The sequence below is a fragment of the Quercus robur genome, chromosome 7, assembly GCF_932294415.1.
Source record: "Quercus robur chromosome 7, dhQueRobu3.1, whole genome shotgun sequence".
Classification (NCBI taxonomy): Eukaryota; Viridiplantae; Streptophyta; class Magnoliopsida; order Fagales; family Fagaceae; genus Quercus; species Quercus robur.
Genome location: NC_065540.1, coordinates 43,126,155 through 43,146,265, shown reverse-complemented (window position 1 = coordinate 43,146,265; position 20,111 = coordinate 43,126,155). Strand labels below are relative to the sequence as shown.

Here is a 20,111-nt window from a genome sequence, read left to right as displayed (position 1 = left end):
GAGGATGAGCGTTGTGGCATTCAAATCTATTAAGGTTATTTTCATTGGCCTTTCCTCTTTTGGCTACTCATTTTGTTATAGGAGGAAGAGTTCTGTTATGCCGATTGAAACCTGAAAGGATTTTTTTTGGTTCAAAGAAAACTTGTCAGATTATGTTAGTAATAATAGCACTAGAATAAAGCCAATAAATTTAATTTCTTTTACCACTTGTTCCTATTCATTTGTTTTGCCTCTTTGCATCGAGCCTGTATGGAAGGCTTACATTTTCAGAAATTAAAAAAATATACATTTGGATTTTTAATTGAAATAATTCAACATTTCTTTTGGATAATAAGTTTCATCTACTAATCTACTTCGTTCAGTTGTCTGAAAAAAGAAAGAAGAAAAAGGAAAAAACAGCCATTGGGCTTAATAAGCCACATAAATAAAGATAAACCACCTAATGTGAAGGAGTGCTCCTATGATCCTCTCTATATCAAGTTTTCTCTATTTTTTTCCATTGCACAATTTGTTTTTAGATTTAACATTATATAGATTGTCTTGTCATTTAAAATTTTATGTGATTGGTAATCTGTACACTTTTAAATTTATAAAATTTAATTTGAATCATAGATCAATTTCAAATGGAGACCATCATTTTCCCCTTGATAAGTTAGATCAGAGCCCAAGACTTTTGTACAATGATAAGGATGTAGCATTAAGTTGATGCAATTCACCTAATGCAATTTTTTTTTTTTTTTTTTTGGTTGCAAGATTAAAATTATTACATCAAATTAGAAAGTACACTCACACTAACTTCTATTAGACTTGCATGAAAACTTCAAAACCAAGTTAAAGAACTTATAAAATGATGTGGCCTTGGGATGACCCATGTGAAATCACGACTCTCGGAGAATTTTTAAGGCCCTTTTTTTATGAAAATGTCTTAATTTGTTTTTTTTTTTTTTTTTTAGATTTTCACTTAAAAAAAAAAAAAACTATTATCATATTGTGTTCATTGATAATAACAAATTCTCTGAAGAACCCTTTTTGAGACTTGTTTAATTTTTCAAAAAACTTATTATCTATATATATATATATATATATATATAATCGAAGCCTCTAACCTTTCCACAATTTTCCACATCAACATTAATTTTCCACATTAGCATTATTTAAAAAAAAAAAATCAGTAAAAAAAATTACATAACCTACTAAAACACTACTAATCACATGTTTAAACCTCTTTGCAACTCTGTTACCTATCCTACTAAAACACTACTAATCCAGAAAGTATATTGAAGGTTTTAACTTATGAGCCGTACTTTGTTCTAGAGAAAATTTTAGATTTTGTGAGAGACTGAGAGCTACCACCTTTGTAATATCTCTATTTTCTTTTTTGTTTTTCTAACAAATACAATCAACAGGAAAAACGATTGATCTAATATTGTTTGACATGGAAGATTTTTCATAGTATCATAGGAGGTTTGCAATTCTGTTCTCTAACACATAATTTTGTTGTACGCAAATAATAGTGTTTTTTCGAAGTTCTACAACTAATGATGAAGGCTGATTCTAAATCTTCTGGACTATTGTTTTGAGAAAGCCCTCAAAAATCCTACACTTTCGGTTTGTGGACACAATCCTACACTCCGTGGCTGCATTTTTTATGCTTCGAGGCGTGGATGGAAGAGTACTAAGGTGTTTAAATTTGGTTTGTTGATTTACTTTTGATATTGAGTTAAAGTTGTAATGCCTACAGTTCCTTCTCCCTCCCGTATTTGTGTTAATCCTTCATTGCAACATCAAAGGTTCTATTCTTAATTTTTATTCTTCCATTCAGTTTTGTTTAGATTTAATCTTCTCAATTTTTGTACTAAAGATTGGGCCTGCTACCAAAAATAAATTGAAGCAAGGTTAAAGATATGCTAATTTACAATTAAAATTTTCCAATTTCTTGGGTTTGGATTGTCGATTTTTGTTTTCTGGTTAGAATTTTTTCTTGCTTGGCAAATATTTTTTTATTGTAATTGAAAAAACAAAGTTCCTTTAGGGTTTAATCTAATTTAGAATTGTAGATTCTCACATTGTTTGGTTAGGGTTACATTGTAGTTGATGATAAGTATATGTGATTGTATGTATGCATGCTTTGGGCTAGCTTTAGTTTGATGATTTAACTTATGTTTGTTCCTCTGAAGAGGCTCTAATTTTTATATTATAGTCAGGTTTCATTGATTATTGTTGATAAGTTTTGGCATTGGGAGAAAAAAATTTCTATTATAATAGTGTTCTTTTTTTTTTACTTCAAATCCTACATGAAGCAAAAGTCTCTAAAAAACCAAGAAAACAAACACATCTTCGATATTGTTCTCTCGCTGCCACAATACATTGGCTACACTATTGCTGTAGCTATTTTCACCAGGGGTAACCAATCTTTTTGTTATATTTCTCTATTGTGAAGTCATATATTCTTTTGTTTTGTTTCAATAATTTCAAGGCTCTAAATCATCTAATTAATTTATTATTATTATTTTTGGACCTTTGGAAAATTTAACATTTGATTCTTTGATTTCTCACTTTTTTTTTTTTTTTTGCAAGATCTAAAATTGTCTAATAGATTTCAACAACTATATCCACAAATTATTCTTTTGAAGGTAACTCATCATTCTCTATATTTCTTTGTTATGTAATCACATAGACATATCTGTGTTTTGTTTTGTTTCAATAATTTTTTAGGCTCAGAATATTCAGATTCTTTAATTTTTTTGGCTTTTTGAACACTTTAACATTTGAATTTTTGGGTTCATTTTTTGCTATAACTGAATTTGTCAACTATATAGCCATGGATTAGTCTTTTGACGATAGCCACATCTTTCTCTTATATTTCTCTATTTTGTGATCAAATATTTTCATTATGCTTTAAAAATTTCAGCTTTGAATCTTATACATGATACATTTTACATTTATGCAAAATTTTCCCATGCATTGCATGGGTTAGCGACTAGTGTTATTAAAATTGCAACACAAGCTTCAATATTTGTAATTTATTCCTTAAGAATAATAATAAGGTTTCCTATCCTTTAACGTCAAATATATATATATATATATATATATATATATATATATTCAGTAACTTTTTTTTTTTTTTTGAGAATGATATATTCGGTAACTTAACTTCCTCTACCGTTTGTTATATATTCAAAAAAAAAACTTATACTTTTTATTTATTTATTTTATATTAAGTTATTCTATTGTATTTTATATTCAAATTTGATAACACAAATTTGCTTATATAGTTATACTGTTATAAATTGATAATTGATAATGTAAATGAATGTGTAATTATTATCCTAAAACATGGGGGTTTTAAAAATAGAATGAAAAACCATGATTGAGAGTTTAGGATAAATTACTTGTGGTTAGTAGAATCCTTTACTAAACAAATTATAAAAATTAAAATTTAAAATTCTTGACTGAAGAAATTAGAAGTTCAAATTAAATTTGAAAACCAAAGGGAAAATGATCCTATTTTGTAAACAATGTTGTACATTTGAGTTAGGGATGCATTTTTACCGGGTTGTCTTTCAATTTTGTCTCTACTTAAACCAAAGGGTGTATGGATATTTTTGAACCAATGAAATGTTCAACCAAAAAAAGAGTAGATTTTTTTTTGTGTATATGGGATTTAGAATGTACTAAACGTTTGGGTAGTTTACATAAAAATAAAAATATTTGAGTAGAATTTTCCAAGAATGAGAGTATCCAACACGTTTGGGTAGCATTTTCCAAGAATGATTTGGTCAAGATTGTTTAAAAGCTACTTAATGATAGGAAAACTATCATGTACCCCCACCACTTGGATGGGGGTGTCTCTCAAGTTGATAGAAATTTCTTCTTAGAAAAAGGCAGAAATTACTTGTCCAATTTGACTAAAAAAAAGATGTTGAATTTATTTCTTTTTCTTTCTTTTTGTTTGTTTTTGTTTTTGATCATTATATTTTTCTTTTTCTAGTTATTATTATTATTGTGTTAACAACTAGTACGTATATAAAGCTACAAAAATTTAAAAATAAAACAAAGAAATGAGTAGATAGTGTTAAATATACCGTTTCCGCTACCTCTGATAAACTCATATGTCAATATAAGCTTGTACTTCTCTCCTAGCTGGTACTTTGGGTTACCATGATGGATAGGACCGAATTGAATGATGCCACTCATGTTTCATAGTTCATCTCGAAATTAATTCTTGTCATGTCGCAGAGAGAATTAACCTTCTGTATATTTGTAGTTGGATATTGATTCATCAAATTTTCCTCTGCCTCCGTTACCGTTTTAAACCTGGCTTCCTGCAAGCGTTTTGGGAATGAAACCCTCTGACTGTGCCTCCTCAGCTGGTTGGTCGTGGTCACTGCTGGTTTCCCCTGCTTCTCTTAGACAACGTTCCATGTAGTTCTAGAATTTAATTTACATATACTTGATAGTGCGTTGAAACTTTGCTTGAGAAATTTAAGGCTCTGCATTGTTTTTTTCTTTTGATGAATGAGTAAGAATTTTTCGAGCACAAATACAAAGATATTACAAAGAACAAGCAGCTTATTAAAAGATCAGCCGCAAACACTCCTTAGTGTCTAGATACTGTCTAGATCACAAACCAACTACTGCATGTACTTCAGGCCAACATGTTCTATTCGAATATTTAAATGTTGGGAATAAATATACACACTTTTTACTTTTCTTAATCAACTATATTTTTTATGACTTGATAAAATCACAAGTTTAAAATTTAATCTACCAGATATGTGGAAACAGATATAAAAGACACTGAAACTGGCTTGGGGTTGTTTACCAAAAAAAGGAAACTTGCTTGGGTTTCATTACATATATGGTACACTTTTCTGAATAAGGTATTGATAGTGACTAGCTTTTATGTCTTTATCCATTTTAACAGGTCCAGTATTTAAACATGCATAATTTTATTTTGGTCTTTGCTTTTATACCAGCTTTATGATACCCTTTTTCTCAAAATATTTATATATATATATATATATATATAATTTATGCAACTATTCTGATATACAATTAATTACTTAACTTAATATCGGAGTAAGAGGTTTTGAGTTCGATCACTGCATTCTCTACTCTACCTAGCTCCCATTTAAAATCTCAGGTATTGGATCTTACTTATTTAAAGGTAGTTTGATAAAATTATATAGTTAAATTATTAAATTTACTATTTCCCAATAACTTAAACTTTTGGAAAAATTGATAATTTTACAGTTGTTGATACTCATTTTCGTAACACATTTTCTACAAGCTTAATTAATGTATTATATTATATTATATTTTTTTATGCATGACCCAAGCCCATGTAATATATTGGAAAAATTGAGGGATTGTGGCTTGGAAGGTATAGGTTGGTTCCTTTCAGAACTTTTGCATGAGCTTATTAGCCCATGCATATATGCTAACAAGTGAGTTAGGGACGTTTGTGGAATCTTAGGCTATGAAGGTCTTGTACCAAAATTTTCCACCCCAAAATGAGGTCTTATGTTTTTGCTGTCTGTAGCCAAAGTTTGCTGCCTTGCTCTCTTTTTCCACCCAAAAAAAAAAAAAAAAAAAAAAAAAAACACAGCTACTAAACTATAATTAGCCTAGCTTAGCTATTTTGGCCACCAAATACAATACCCAAGAGTTGCAATGATCAAGAAACAACAACCCTTGAGTTAGGGCCATTTTATTTCCCAAATCATGCTTGCATGCCAAACTTTTCCCTAAAAAAAAGCAACTTAAGCCAAGACACAAAATTAGTGTCATGGGGGCTAAAAGCCTCTTCTACTACCCAAAAACCAAACTCTATATTAAATGCCTCTCATCGGCTCAAAAATGACTAGCTACATTTTACCCTTGGAATTGAAACTTTAGGTGTGAAAATAATGGTACAGGAGAACCTTCCCTCTCTTCCTCCTGACTTCTCTTAATTTCCTCTTCTTGTTGTTTGTAGTTCAAAGTTTTAGACCTGTTGTTTTTAAGCATTTTTTTGGATTTCAGTTATTGGCATTTCGTTAAAGCATTATTAGCCTTTGTTCATCATACAATTAATTGGAATTTTGGACTTGACTCTTCTCAAAAAATCACTTCTAAAGAACCCGAGGGAAGATTTGGGTCATTCTTGTATTTTTGGCCCTTTTTGCAAAAAAAAAAACATTCCCTACAACAGTTCAATGATACAGTGCACACGACTTGTTCCTCCTGACTTGACTTAGATTGCAAATTTTTATGACACTTTTGCAATAAACCTAGTCTTTATAATTTTTCTTGCATAAAAAATATATACTTTGTCATATTCTGTGCTACGGTACTTATCTAATAATATATCCATTTGGGGTCATCTTTTTAGTGAGAACGGAAAGAAATGTTATTTGACTACACCAAAATTGGAGAAACGGTGGCACTGAATTCAAAGAATAAGAGCTAGTACGATCAGTGAGATTAGTTTCTAACTTTCTATATATCAATTAAAGGAGATTTTTTCGCCTCAAAATAGTGAAGTATATATGAATGACGTGAATGTTAAATGTTAAAGGTATTGAATTATTGTTAAGATTATTAAAAAGTTTAACAAGGTATTGGTTTTCCTACCAGATTAATTGTGCAATATTGTATCGAGCTTCAAACAGTAAAAACTAAAAATGTGATTCCCGTGAAATAGTCTTTTATCTTATTACCTAGCTACATATAGCAAGTTTCGAATAAACTTTTGTGATAAAACTCTTTATGTTTCTATATTTTGCATCAGGGATCAAGCATAAGTAAAAGTGTAAAACTGTTTATGTTTCTTATTCACAGTTATCTATTTTAGGAAAACAAAAAAAAGGTAGAACGATTTATTCCATTCTTGCTTTAGACAAATATATCAACATTTAAATGCAAAAAATAACCTATTAATAATATATATATTATTAATATATAAATTGTTAAATTATTTTTTAATATGATTTAATATATGTTATTTTATACTTAACAAAAAAAACTACATCAAGTTAGTCTTTATATAAAGTAGAAAGCTTGTGGATTTGAGTTTAGCTAAAAATTAATCTTCGCAAAAGAAAATTTTGGGTTGTTTACTAATCACCTCTTGCAGACCTCGCAAAAGTAGAAGATTTGTGCATTAAATATAACATTTTAATTTTTTATTAAATAAATTAGAAATTACATGATTAGAGTAAAATAATAGTTTTAAAACTTTGAAGCATATAAATATTTATTTAATTTAAAATAATTTAAATAATAAATGTCAGTTTACATCTCTAACACATGCAAGTCAATATAAGAAAAATATAAATATAATAAAAACTAGAGGGGAATCGTATTAATAAAAGAAAAATGCATTAAAGTTCTCTAACTCCTAATTATTATTATTATTTTTTTTTTGGAGAAAACTTTAACTCATACTCTTAAAAAATGCAATAGTTCTTTTCTTCAAAAATAATACAGTATCGTCTCTAATTCTAATGGTATCGTCTCTAATTCTCCAAATGTGAAATAATAGGATTTTTTTGTGTGAACAAATATGGTAATTTGAAAAGGTCCATTTTTGTAAGTACCTTGAAAATGCAATGTTTGAAAAGTTGTACTTAGAAAGGAAAAAGTAAGGCTTAAAAATCTATAATTTAGAAGAGCGCATAGTTTTAAAGCACTGTATCAATTAGTAAGTACATAATTATATATTGAGATCTAAAATTGATTTTGTATTAAAGAAATTGAGGAGTGAACAATGATAGAATAACATAATTCTACTTTAGGGCATGTTGAAAATACTTTTTCCAAGGTGATAATTTGTCCCTATACTCAAAAAATTTGGTTAGTTACAAGAAATTCACATATATGTAACAAAATCACAAACTGCAAATAAAAAATGTGAACTTTCTTTTTCCAAATAATTTCTTACAAAAATTGTGTATTGATTCCGTCCTTAATGAACAGGAATGGCTTTTCAGTTGAATTGACACATTTTTTTAACACCATGAATTTCAGATTAATTCATAAAACCTTTTTAAAAAATTGTCTTATAAAAGTTAATTGTTTATATTTTAGAAAATGTCGTCCATGGGTTGTGCTTTAGTACATTTCATTTTATATATATATATATATATATATGGGTCAAGCCTATTGAAACTATGTAAAACATCACAAGCCTTTCTAGAGTAACGAGAATCACTGCTCAAGATCAAGGGATGCTAGTAGGGATGGAGATCCTCTTTGATCTTGGGGGGCAAAGGCTCCTCCAATTTTTTTTTTTTTTTTTTTTAATATTAGTATATACATATGTACTAATTTGAGCAATTTTGTTTTATAAAATTACATTTAGCTCCACTTAACAATATAATTGATTTTTTTTAAGAATAATGTTATAACAACAAAATTTTCTATGACTTTTTTACAAATTATTGACCTAACAAATTTTTATTGGTTCGTATCTGAATCCACCACTTGCACAATTTTTTTACTTATCAATAACTACTCACCACATTAGCAATTTATAAAAAAGTTTGTAACTCTTGAAATTTCCTCCTTTCAAAGAACATAAAAAAATTTATAGATTGAAAATCTAGTACAAATATACAAGAGCTCAAAAAATTAGCCTAACAATAAAAATTACCAATAGTAAAGCTAAAAAAAAGGCACAATCAACCAATTTTAAACAAAATAACTTTCCCCTTACCCAACAGTAGATGCACGAAAAAAATCATTAAAAAAAAAAAAAAAAACCTCAGTTGCCACACATAGTCAACAACAAAATTGCCTCCCTAACTCCAAATCTTGGCTCTGTCTCGAGGTCTCAGTAGAACTTATCAAGGTAATGATGTTGGAATTGTATGAAACTTAAATAGCCGAAGGGAAATAGTTTTCTAATCAAAACTAGTGTCTATGTCACGAGGTGCGTCTTAATTTGGTGAATTCTTTTGTTAAGGCACTAAACTTAATGATTTTACTATTCTTAGTAATATTTGTTTACTTAATAACTTTTAATTTAAAAATCAGGATAGGTTCAGGTTTTTGTAGGACGTCTCTTAGAGACAGTAGTTTCAACTTTTACATTATCTCAAACTTTCCATTTTTTGGTAAAAATTACCATTATGCCACATAATTACTTGATTAGTGTGAATTAGGGTTTTCTAGGTGTTTTGCTTGCAACCTTAGGTTTTCTTTTTACTATTTAAATGAGTTGTAACATTCAAAGCAATTTAGTTATCAAATTTATAAAAAAAATTACATATTTTGTCTATTGTTTCTCTTTGGTGGATTTCATAACCCTATTACCTTATGGATTTAAGGAATCCCTCATGAATTCAAAGTATTTCAATTAGAAGCTAACGTGTTTAGTTTCTTTTCATTCAAAAAGTAATGTGTATGTTTTCTTGTAACTTATGCAAAATCTAAAAGATTGAAACACAAAGCCACTTCCTTCCATTTCTATTCACAATCTACACTAGATTTTCCTTAGGAATCCCCTGCTGAGATTTTTCAAAAATTCGCATAATTGAACTAGTGAGTATGGCAATTAGGAGTAATTAATTTTCTATTTTTATTTTAATTTGATAGTTATAGTAATGGGAGAAGGGATATATGAATCATGAGCTTAAGATTCTTGGCGTGATACTTTTACATTTAAAAGTAGGGAGACATTTATTTTTTGATGAAATGAGAATTTTTGAAAATTTTAAGGGATAATTGCCTGATCTATATATATAATAATAGGTGAAGCAGAGAGAAAATCCAATTAGATTTCAATTGGATTCTCAATTTTGCGCCACTTGTCCTAACCAAAACTCAAAAAAAATTTAATTAGATTATAAATTTGACTTCAATTTTGTGTCATGTATCTTATTTAAATTTTCTAATTTTTGTGCCCAAATAAATAATGCATTAACATTTAACACGGAAGCCAATAAAACCACAATAATAATGCTCATTGGCCTAAGCAAAAACATCTTACCTGCACACTTTCATGAAGATTATAAATTGGACTCCAATTTTGTGTCATGTATCTTATCTAAATTTTCTAATTTTTGTGCCCAAATAAATGATGCATTAACATTTAACACGGAAGCCAAGAAAACCACAATAATAATATTCATTGGCCTAAGCAAGAACATCTCACTTGCACACTTTTATGGGTGATCTCAATAGAGTCTGGAGCTCTTCTAATCCCACAACTAGAACCAAGGAGTCCAACGAGAAAGACTATAAAAGTAAAACATCATCTCCTCCTAATTCCATATCTTCATCCCATGTCTCCTCCTCTCTCAACCTCTACCAACTAGATCCACACACTGCCCTCTCCTCCTCCTTACGGATTTTTTAGAGCAAGGCCGGGTTCAAACACAATGTTCAATCCCACTCTTCCTTGCTTCACACGCACTCTCATACATTAGCGCTTCATTGGCGCCTCCAAGAAGATTCCAAGCTCAATGATTAGTTCTTATTTTTTAATAGTTTTTACTATGTCTGGATTAAGATTTTGTTAATTTGTTAAAAGTGACAAAAATATAATCATATATATTATATTAAGTTGAAGTTCAATTTTAGAATTCAAATTGAATCAAATTAATTTCTAATTGTAGTTTAATTTTTTGCAATGTGTCCAATTTGATTTTTAAATGTTGGTGTTAAGTTACTTCCATTCATAATGCTCAATGTGGAAATTGAATCTACTAAGATAAACATCTTATCATCACAATTGTTAATATTTCCGTGCGTAAGCATGGACTACATGCTAGTTTTTATAATAATTATGTCCTCATTTGATTAATGTGACCATAAAAGTAATTAGATTTTTGAATTATCAAATTATTTACTCATTTAAGAAAAAAAATTACATTTAATAATCCATTCCTTTTATGAACTCTCAAACAAAATTTAACTGTCACACGTATGCATGTTTATTTCTATTCCTTGATTTGGACTAATAAAAATTAAAATTTTAATTACATAAATTATTCTTATCAAGGAATAATTAAAATCAATGACCATTTATCATGTAGGGCCAAATCTATTTTAATTATGTTCTCCAACCAATGAGTATCAGATTTGGTATTTATTATTATTATTTTTTTTTGAACTAAGCTTTTAATTTTTGTGCAAGTAGTGACTACCTTGCCCCTGAGGGTCCAATTTGATGCGGATTTTGTGTTAGGCCAACTTTTGAGTTGAATGATGACGTTGGTGTAAAATGGCATTAAGAGTCCATTTGGATACCATTTATTTTGTTGAAAACTGAAAACTGAAAATACTATAGTAAAATAATTTTTAAATGTATGAATAGTATTGTGAGACTTATTTTTAATAAAAGTTTTGTTTAAAAAAGAGATTTGTGGGTCCCATGAACAGTGCACAGAACCTACTAGAAAAGCACTTTGCTGGCTGAAATGCGCTTCTCAATAAAAAAAAAAAAAAAAGAACGCAAAACTCAGTCGCTCCTCTGTAGACGTAATCCAAATGTGTACTAAGGCCTTGGGATTGGACTGTAAACAAGGACAAGTAGTTATTTTATGTTATTTGCTACCCCTATCATATGAGAATCCGCATTTTTTTTTTGTTTTTGATTTTTAATTGAAAAAATTCAACATTTCTTTTAAGTAACAACTATCATGCTCAATCTATTCATGTCCTCCATTCACTTGCCTGAAAATAAAAAAGAAAAGAAAATGTGGCATTAAGTTGATGCAATTAAGTATGCAACTGCCTTGCACTTGGAAAAAAAGAGAGGACCAAGAGAATTGTGTCTACTGCGACCTTGCTTTGCAAAATTAGATCATAAAATAGGCGATGTATTTGAATTTGGATAAAGTATATATTATTTTTAACTTTTATTACATTTAATACTATTTTTTGAGAGAGAGTTTTAACCTATATATTATCTTTACTTTTGATAATTACTCTTTATTTATATGTATACAGTTACGACTAAAAAATTCAATTCAATTAGATTTTAATTTAGATTTCAATTGTTGTCTAATTTTGTGCCACGTGTCCTATTTAAGTTTTTTTAATTTTTTTTTTTCTGGCCTTCTAGGTGAGTTAACATTGTGCAAAAGGCAAAGAGTGTAATATAAATAAAACTTAAAAACCCAAAAAAAAAAAAAAAGAAAAAAAGAAGAAGGTAAACTCATGTGTGTGTGTGTATATATATATATATATATATAATATATCTATGGCTTATAAATGTGTAACTCTTACACTAGATAAAATTTGAACCCTTATATGTGTAAATATTTTTGTTTTTAATTGTATGTGCATGGATTATACATTAGTAACACTCAAAAACACATTACGCACAAACTCTTACTGTTATTTCCAATCCAAACACATTGCATCAAATTAGAAAGTACAATCACCCTCACTTATTGCAAGGAAACTTCAATACCAAGCTAAACATATTAATAAGATGATGTGGTTTTGGGATGACCCTTGGCCTTATTATTTGGAGAAAGCCGTGTAAAAATGGTAAATATTTAAATAGTCTCATAGCAGTGTTTTAGACTCTCACATAAGGTTTGGCCTCATGGTAGGACCGACTTGTAGGGCTCATCCTTATGTGAGAACGTGGAGCACTGCTAGAAACGATGTAATTATCAGCTAGCTAGTCACTTGAAAAGAAAATAACAAATAATATTTTACCTTGTTGATGTTTGGTTTCGTGTGAAATTCTTGCAGAAGTTATCTTAGGGTCCCGGGCGAGAGTTGACAGTATATTTTGTCTGTGTTAGAAATACTGGAAGATTGTATTGTATTTCATAATGAGAGAATATACATCAGAGCCTTATATAGGAGGCGTAAGTGTGCGGTACAAGTAAAGTGTAGTACAAGTACAAGTGTGCTATACAAGAAAGGTAATTGGGCGTAAAGCCCATAATATAATATAATATACATTAACAGCCCCCCTCAAACTCAAGGTGGATGTGAGACCAACTTGAGGTTGTCAACTAAATCACGAGTGCGTCTCTTAGGAAGTGACTTGGTGAAGATATCTGCAAGTTGATCTTTGGAGGAGACGGAGAAGAGCTCAAGAGTACCATGGACAAGATGATAACGGATAAAATGACAATCAATCTCGATGTGTTTAGTCCGTTCATGAAAGACATCATTGTGAGCAATATGAATGGCACTCTGGTTGTCACAATAAAGGGGAGTAGCAGAGGAGGTGGACACACCCAAATCCTTAAGAAGCCATCGTAGCCAAAGGAGCTCAGATGTGGTATCAGCAAGGGCACGATATTCTGCTTCAGTACTAGAGCGGGCCACAAAAGTTTGTTTCTTACTTCGCCAAGAAATCAAAGAAGAACCAAGGAGAAAGCAATAACCTGTAGTAGACCTGCGATCAGTGGGATCCCCTGCCCAATCAGCATCAGAAAATGCACGAAGTACAAGAGGAGACTGAGCTGAGTAGAAAAGGCCATGGAAGAGAGTGCCCTTCAGATATCGAAGAATGCGCAGAACAGCAGCATAGTGAGTAGATCGTGGAGCAGACAGATACTGGCTCACCTGATGAACAGCATAGGAGATGTCTGGACGAGTAACTGTGAGATAAACTAGGCTGCCAACCAATCGTCTGTAAAGAGAAGGATTAGAAAATGGTTTCCCCCCCGAGGGTGTCAAATGCGCATTAAGTTCAACCGGAGTGTCAACAGTCTTGCTGTCAGTGAGTCCAGCTCGAGATAAAAGGTCAGAAGCATACTTGGCTTGAGTAATATAAAGACCATCTGTGGAATGAGTAATTTCAAGACCCAAGAAATAACTGAGATGTCCAAGATCTTTCATCTCAAATTGCTGACTGAGAAAATCCTTGAGTTCTTGAATGCCACTGAGGTCATCACCAGTTATGATCATATCATCCACATATAGAAGAAGCAAAATGGTGCCTTTATCAGTACGACGAAGAAATAAGGCAGAATCATACGGACTGGCAGTGTAACCCAAGCGAAAGATAGTGGAGCTGAACTTGGCAAACCAAGCTCGTGGAGCTTGTTTAAGACCATAAAGTGCACGTCGAAGATGACAAACCTTGTTTGAGTCAACAGAGAGACCAGGAGGAGGTTGCATATAGACTGCTTCACTCAAATCCCCATTAAGGAAAGCATTTTTAACATCCATCTGAAAAAGATCCCATTTACTAGCAGCAGCAACAGCTAAGAGGGCACGAACAGATGAGATACGAGCAACTGGAGCAAAAGTCTCTTCATAATCAATCACATACTCCTGTGTAAAACCTTTTGCAACAAGACGAGCCTTGTAGCGCTCAATGGACCCATCAGAGCGAGTCTTGATCTTATAGATCCACTTACAACCAACCACAGACTGTCCAGGAGGGAGAGTGACCAGATCCTAGGTATGGTTTTTGGTTAATGCATCAAGTTCCTCTTTCATTGCAATCTGCCATAAAGGGTCAGTGGAGGCCTCACGATAGGTTTGAGGCTCGTGAAGTGTAGCAAGGGCAGTGTAACAATGATAGTCAAGTAAATGTGTAGGAATGGATCTTACCCGGGTTGAGTGGCGATGTGGAATGTCTTGTGGAGGATCTTCAGGTGGAGCAGGAGCAGGGGACCCAGGCTCAAGGTGGGGTAGCTCGTCATCAACCTGTTCATCTTCAACCTGTCTAGGAGAAGCATCAAAAATATCTGGAGAGAAGTCCAAAGAAGGATCAAAAGTATTTGTAGAAGGAACAAGAGACTCGTCTGGAAAGATTTCTAAAACAGAGGAGTTAGTCAAGGAAGAACGAAAGTGAGAGAGCTCAACAAACAATCGGTGTTCCCAAAAGACAACATTACGAGAAACACGAAGACGATGAGAGACAGGATCATAACACCTATACCCCTTTTGAGTTTCGCCATAACCAAGGAAACAACAAAGTCTAGATCGAGGCTCAAGTTTGTTGTGCTCATGAGGCTGAAGAAGAACGAAACAAGCAGATCCAAAGGATCGAAGGTGATGATAATCAGGAGGTGACCCAAAGAGACGCTCATACGGAGTCTGATTATGAATGACAGCACTTGGAATGCGATTAATCGCATGAATAGCATTAAGAGCAGCTTCACCCCAAAATGGGGCAGGAACTTTGGCAGAAAGAAGAAGAGCACGAACAGTGTCAAGAATATGACGAAGTTTTCTTTCTGCTCGACCATTTTGCTGAGAGGTACCTGGACAAGTTAGATGATGCACAGTGCCATAGGAATGTAACAAAGCTTGAAAAGCATATTGAGTATATTCAAGAGCATTATCAGAACGAAAAGTTTTGATACGTTTGGAGAATTGGGTTTCAACCATTTTGGCAAAGTTGCTGTATATTGGTAAAATTTCAGAACGAGATTTCATAGGAAATATCCAACTATAACGAGAATAATCATCAATAAAGACAACAATATATCGAGATCCACCAATACTAGCAACAGAAGAAGGTCCCCAAACATCAGAATGAATTAACTCAAAAATACTATTAGAAATGGATTCACTGTTATTAAAAGGCAAAGCTGGTTGTTTTCCTAACTGACATGAAGTACAATCAAAATTGTCTTTGGACACAGAACCCAACAGACTCCTAGAAGCTAACTGTTGTACCCGAGAAGATGATGCATGACCAAGACGAGAATGCCAAAGTGCAAGAGATGGTAAGGAAGAAACTGCAGCAGCTGCAGCAGCAACAGAAACAGGAGCAACAGGTGGAAGATGAAGATTGTCCACGAGAAACATACGCCCAACTCTAGGGCCGGTCCCAAGCTCTTGTCCCGTCCTCGGATCCTGCACAATACACCCAGAATAGTCAAAAATAAGGCGATAACCTAATTCAGCTAATTGTCCCACAGAGCACAAATTATAGGATAGGTCAGGTACATGGAAGACTCCAGGAACAGAAATGTTAGAGGTTGAAACAAAACCTAAACTATTTCCATGCATGGTGGAACCATCAGCTATATGAATATTTAGAGGATGTGGTGCAGGGTCAAGTTTGGAGAATAAGGATGAGTGAGGTGTCATGTGATTGCAGCAGGCAGAATCAAAAAGCCAAGTTTGAGACTTACCGGGTAGAACAGATAGGGCAGTGGAAAGAGATGCATTACCAGGCATACGAACAGCCTGAGCTATGATCTCCTGTAGTTCAGTGGGGGAGAGGTTGATAGTGGATCCAGAAGACTGGGACTCAGCTGAGGTGGAAGCCATTGGCGGAGTAGGCTCAGTATTAGCAACAGCAGCAGTAGATTTGTTGCGACGGAAACAAGTCTCAATGGTGTGGCCAGAACGCTTGCAATAGTTGCAGACTTTTTTGTTGGACTGCTTGCGACGATTGTGAGAGCCAGAGGAATCACTTGATTGCTGAGGTTGCTCTATGAGTGGAGTAGATGGAGTAATAGCCAAAACATTGAGCTTATTCTGGGCTTGAAGGGTTGCAAGACGAGCTTCTTCTCTAACTAACTCATTCACAGCAGTATCAAGAGAGGGAGCAGGACTGCGATTTAGAAGCTGACCTCGAATGGGCTCAAAGTCCTTGTGAAGTGACATCAGGAATTCATAGAGGCGAAATTCATCTCTGATGGAAGCATATTGCTGAGCATCCTTTGAGCATGCCCAAGTTGGATCAGAAAGGTCAATTTGGTCCCAAATGTAGTGAAGCTGATCATAATAGTCATTGATGGATTGCCCTGGTTCTTGCCTGAGTTGATGCAATTCAACCACTAACTGATATTTCATGGATCCATGAGTAGTGGAGTACCTTTTGGCCAACATATCCCATGCAGATTTTGCATCATCAAAGCTGCCCAACAGATTGGAAATAGAGGGAATGGAAGTGTTCCGAATCCATGTGAGGATCATGTGGTTATGACTATCCCATTCAATCATGCGACCAAGAAAAACAGCATCTTCTTCACTTGCTCCCTTGACAGGAATAATCATTGCACCAGTACAATAATGCCAGAGCATGCGACCCTCAAGAAAACTGCGCATAGCTTGAGACCAAGATAAGTAATTTTTATTCCCCTCCAATACAGTATTGATGGGGCGAGGAACAAAATTATCCTTTTTATCCATTTAGAGACACAATATGCAAAAACAAACAGCAGAAATGAAATCTACGCGAAAAACTGGGTAAGGAGAACCTGGACTGAAAAAGTCAACCCTGGAAAAGTCAACGGTCAACGGTCAGTCAAAGTCAACGGTCAACCTGAAGTCAACGGTCAAATCCAGATTCAGAAGGTGACGTCAGCGGATAACGCAAGCAGTGACGTCAGCAAGCTGTTAGGGCTGACGTCAGCGATGACGTCAGCGAGGCTGTTGAGGCGCGTGGAGGCGCGTGACGGCGCGTGAAAAGAAGCTGTGGCGCGTGGTGGCGCGTGTGGCGCATGATCGGCGGCACAACAACTTTGAACGGCGCGTGGGGGCGCGTGTAGTCTCCGATGGCGACGAGGCTTCCACGAGTGTGTAGATCGGCGCTGGACGATCTCAGTGGTACCTTCAAAATCGTAATCGGAGCAATAATTGCAGCGGAGCAGTGGTCTGTGCAGTGTGAAACTCCTTAACGACGGCGGCTGCAGGTCCGGAACCCAAGGACGACGGCTGGATGACGTCGGAAGTTCAACGGCGAGAGGCTGCAACGGCAGTGTGATGGCGGAAGCGTTGTTAAAAAGAAAGCCACACTAATGAAGACAAGACTGCTAAGAAAAGGTCAGAGCAGTGGCTCTGATACCATGTTAGAAATACTGGAAGATTGTATTGTATTTCATAATGAGAGAATATACATCAGAGCCTTATATAGGAGGCGTAAGTGTGCGGTACAAGTAAAGTGTAGTACAAGTACAAGTGTGCTATACAAGAAAGGTAATTGGGCCTAAAGCCCATAATATAATATAATATACATTAACAGAATGATAGTGAGCACAAGTGCCAACAATGCGCCAACAAAAGCCAAGAACGTCCAGGGGCTGCTGAAATGGTCGTGACAGAATTCAGCCAACCAGGTCATAAACTGGTTCTCGTAGTGCTTCTGAATTTGTAATCTGATATCCCTATATATTTCGCTGTTAGGTACCAAGTCGGTGCCTATCTCATTGAAGACATCAGCCACTTCTTGATCACTGCCAAGGCAATTATAGAGTATTCCCGCTTTCCTTAGCAGCTTAACATCGTTGGCTTCATCGATTAGTGAATCAAGGAAGTATATGTAAGAGGTGATCCCAAAGTCATTTTGGAAATCTAGACACATCTCGTAGGCTATCAAGTTCAAGAACTTTGGCATTGTTGAGTCATCCACAGTTATTGGAGGAAGCCAAAGGTACCCCAAACAACCGAGTGTAGTAAACGATATGTCGCTCAAGCGACAATTTTCCTTTTTACTACGTTCCACATGAATAGCTGCTGCTCGAAGCTCCTGAACATTGCGATAGGATTGCCAAGTTTCCCAATTTGGTTTCTCTCCTTTGGTTTTTTTATGCTTCTCCAAGAGACTTGTCCTCAGAAGATCAAGAAGATGGATGGGATCTACATCTCCATCAATTAATATTCTTTGTTCTTGTTGCTTCTCCATTGGTTGATAGCTTTTCTTGCTTTCGGCTTGTTGCCTCTTCAATATTTGTGAGAGACACCGTGACAATGAACTTAGGCATGCGGGGCGGAAAATTGATGAGTGATCCTCTTGCTGCTTCTCCTTTGACTGATGGCTTTGTTCCTTCTCCTTTTCTGCTCGTTGCAGTTTCCGTCTTTGCGAGAAACTCCATGATAATGAACTTGGGCATGTGTTACGGAAAATTGCTGACTGATTCTCTGCCTCTGGTAGTGGTGGTACCGTCACAAGCCTATTAATGTAACGCTCAATTGATTCCTTCAACTGCCTTTCATTCTCACTCCAACTCATCAACCATTTGAGCAGACGATAGGGAATCTGGTTCTCAAGCAAAAACAAATCCTGTTGTGTAAAGGCTATGCTGTCGGGTTTTATATTCATCATTTCGAAGTTGTTGTTAACTGCGAAGTCTATGTATTGTAGTATTGCGCAGCCGTCCACCAACAACAACCAAATGAGGTCCTCATCCTTATAGTCTTCAATCACTCCCTTCTCGAAGCAGTCCTTCAGTTCATTGATTTTCTCCCCAATCATCTTATACAAATAGCTTATCTTCTCTTTGTTTCCTTTGACGAACTCATCTGTCAATAAAAGCTTGTAATTCTCTCCGAGCTGGTACTTGTCATTACGATGATGGATAGGACCGAGTGACACTGCTCTTGGCTCGTAGTGTTTCTGGAAATCCTTGTGATCTCGCCGCAAGAATATAACCTTTTGTATCTTTGGTGTTGGGGATGGCTTCAACTTTTCTTTTGCGTCGTCTATTGTTTTCATCCTTGCCTCCAGCTCCGGGTTCTTAGTGATGCCACCGCTTGTTTCACCGACTTCTCCCCTGGAAATTCCGGTCATAGTATTTGCACCAAACAAGGCAAAATGAATATTGTAAGTTTGCTTTCCTATCTCGTATTTACTACCTGTAAACTTTAGCTTGACAAATTATGTTGCTCTTATTTGAATATATATTGGAACTTTCCTATAGCAAATATACCTTTTGATGAATAAACATATTAAATAAGCTTGGAATAAAACTACAAGCTATGTCTAAAAAATTTAAAAATAAATCAAAACTTTCCTATTACTTTCGTAGTTTCATTAACATCATACATTTTGTTAAATAAATCATTAACATGTGTTAAGTTATCTATTAATAATAACTTGTTAATTATAATTTGTTGAGAAATTATTATGAATATAACATTACTCGTAAAAAAATATAATGTTGGCTAGGGTAAGACATGGTTGATCATGGCGCCTAAATTTGCCGCACTGCAGCATAAGCGGAAGTGAGTGCTACGTGGGATATAATCCCATTCTATGCATTTGCACCGCATGTCGGCTATGGTAAGACATGTACGGATGGCTTGTTTTGTCCATCAATATAATATATAAAATTTTCAGTTACCTTTTTTAAAACTAAGAATTAATTTTTTATGGCGTGATTTGGTAGAGTTTGTCTCTAGCAGCTGCCCCAAAGCACTTGAATCAAATCCCTTTTCAATTTCTTTTTAAGAGTTATGGGGTA

General features: G+C 34.1%; 1 protein-coding gene across 1 annotated transcript; it reads right to left on the bottom strand.

The window, feature by feature from the left end:
- Positions 1-17,431: 17,431 nt before the first annotated feature.
- On the bottom strand, positions 17,432-19,516 carry LOC126693528 (UPF0481 protein At3g47200-like). Its single transcript, XM_050389507.1, has one exon. The coding sequence runs from the start codon at positions 19,436-19,438 to the stop codon at positions 17,858-17,860; it is 1,581 nt and encodes a 526-aa protein (XP_050245464.1). The 5' UTR covers positions 19,439-19,516; the 3' UTR covers positions 17,432-17,857.
- Positions 19,517-20,111: the final 595 nt, after the last annotated feature.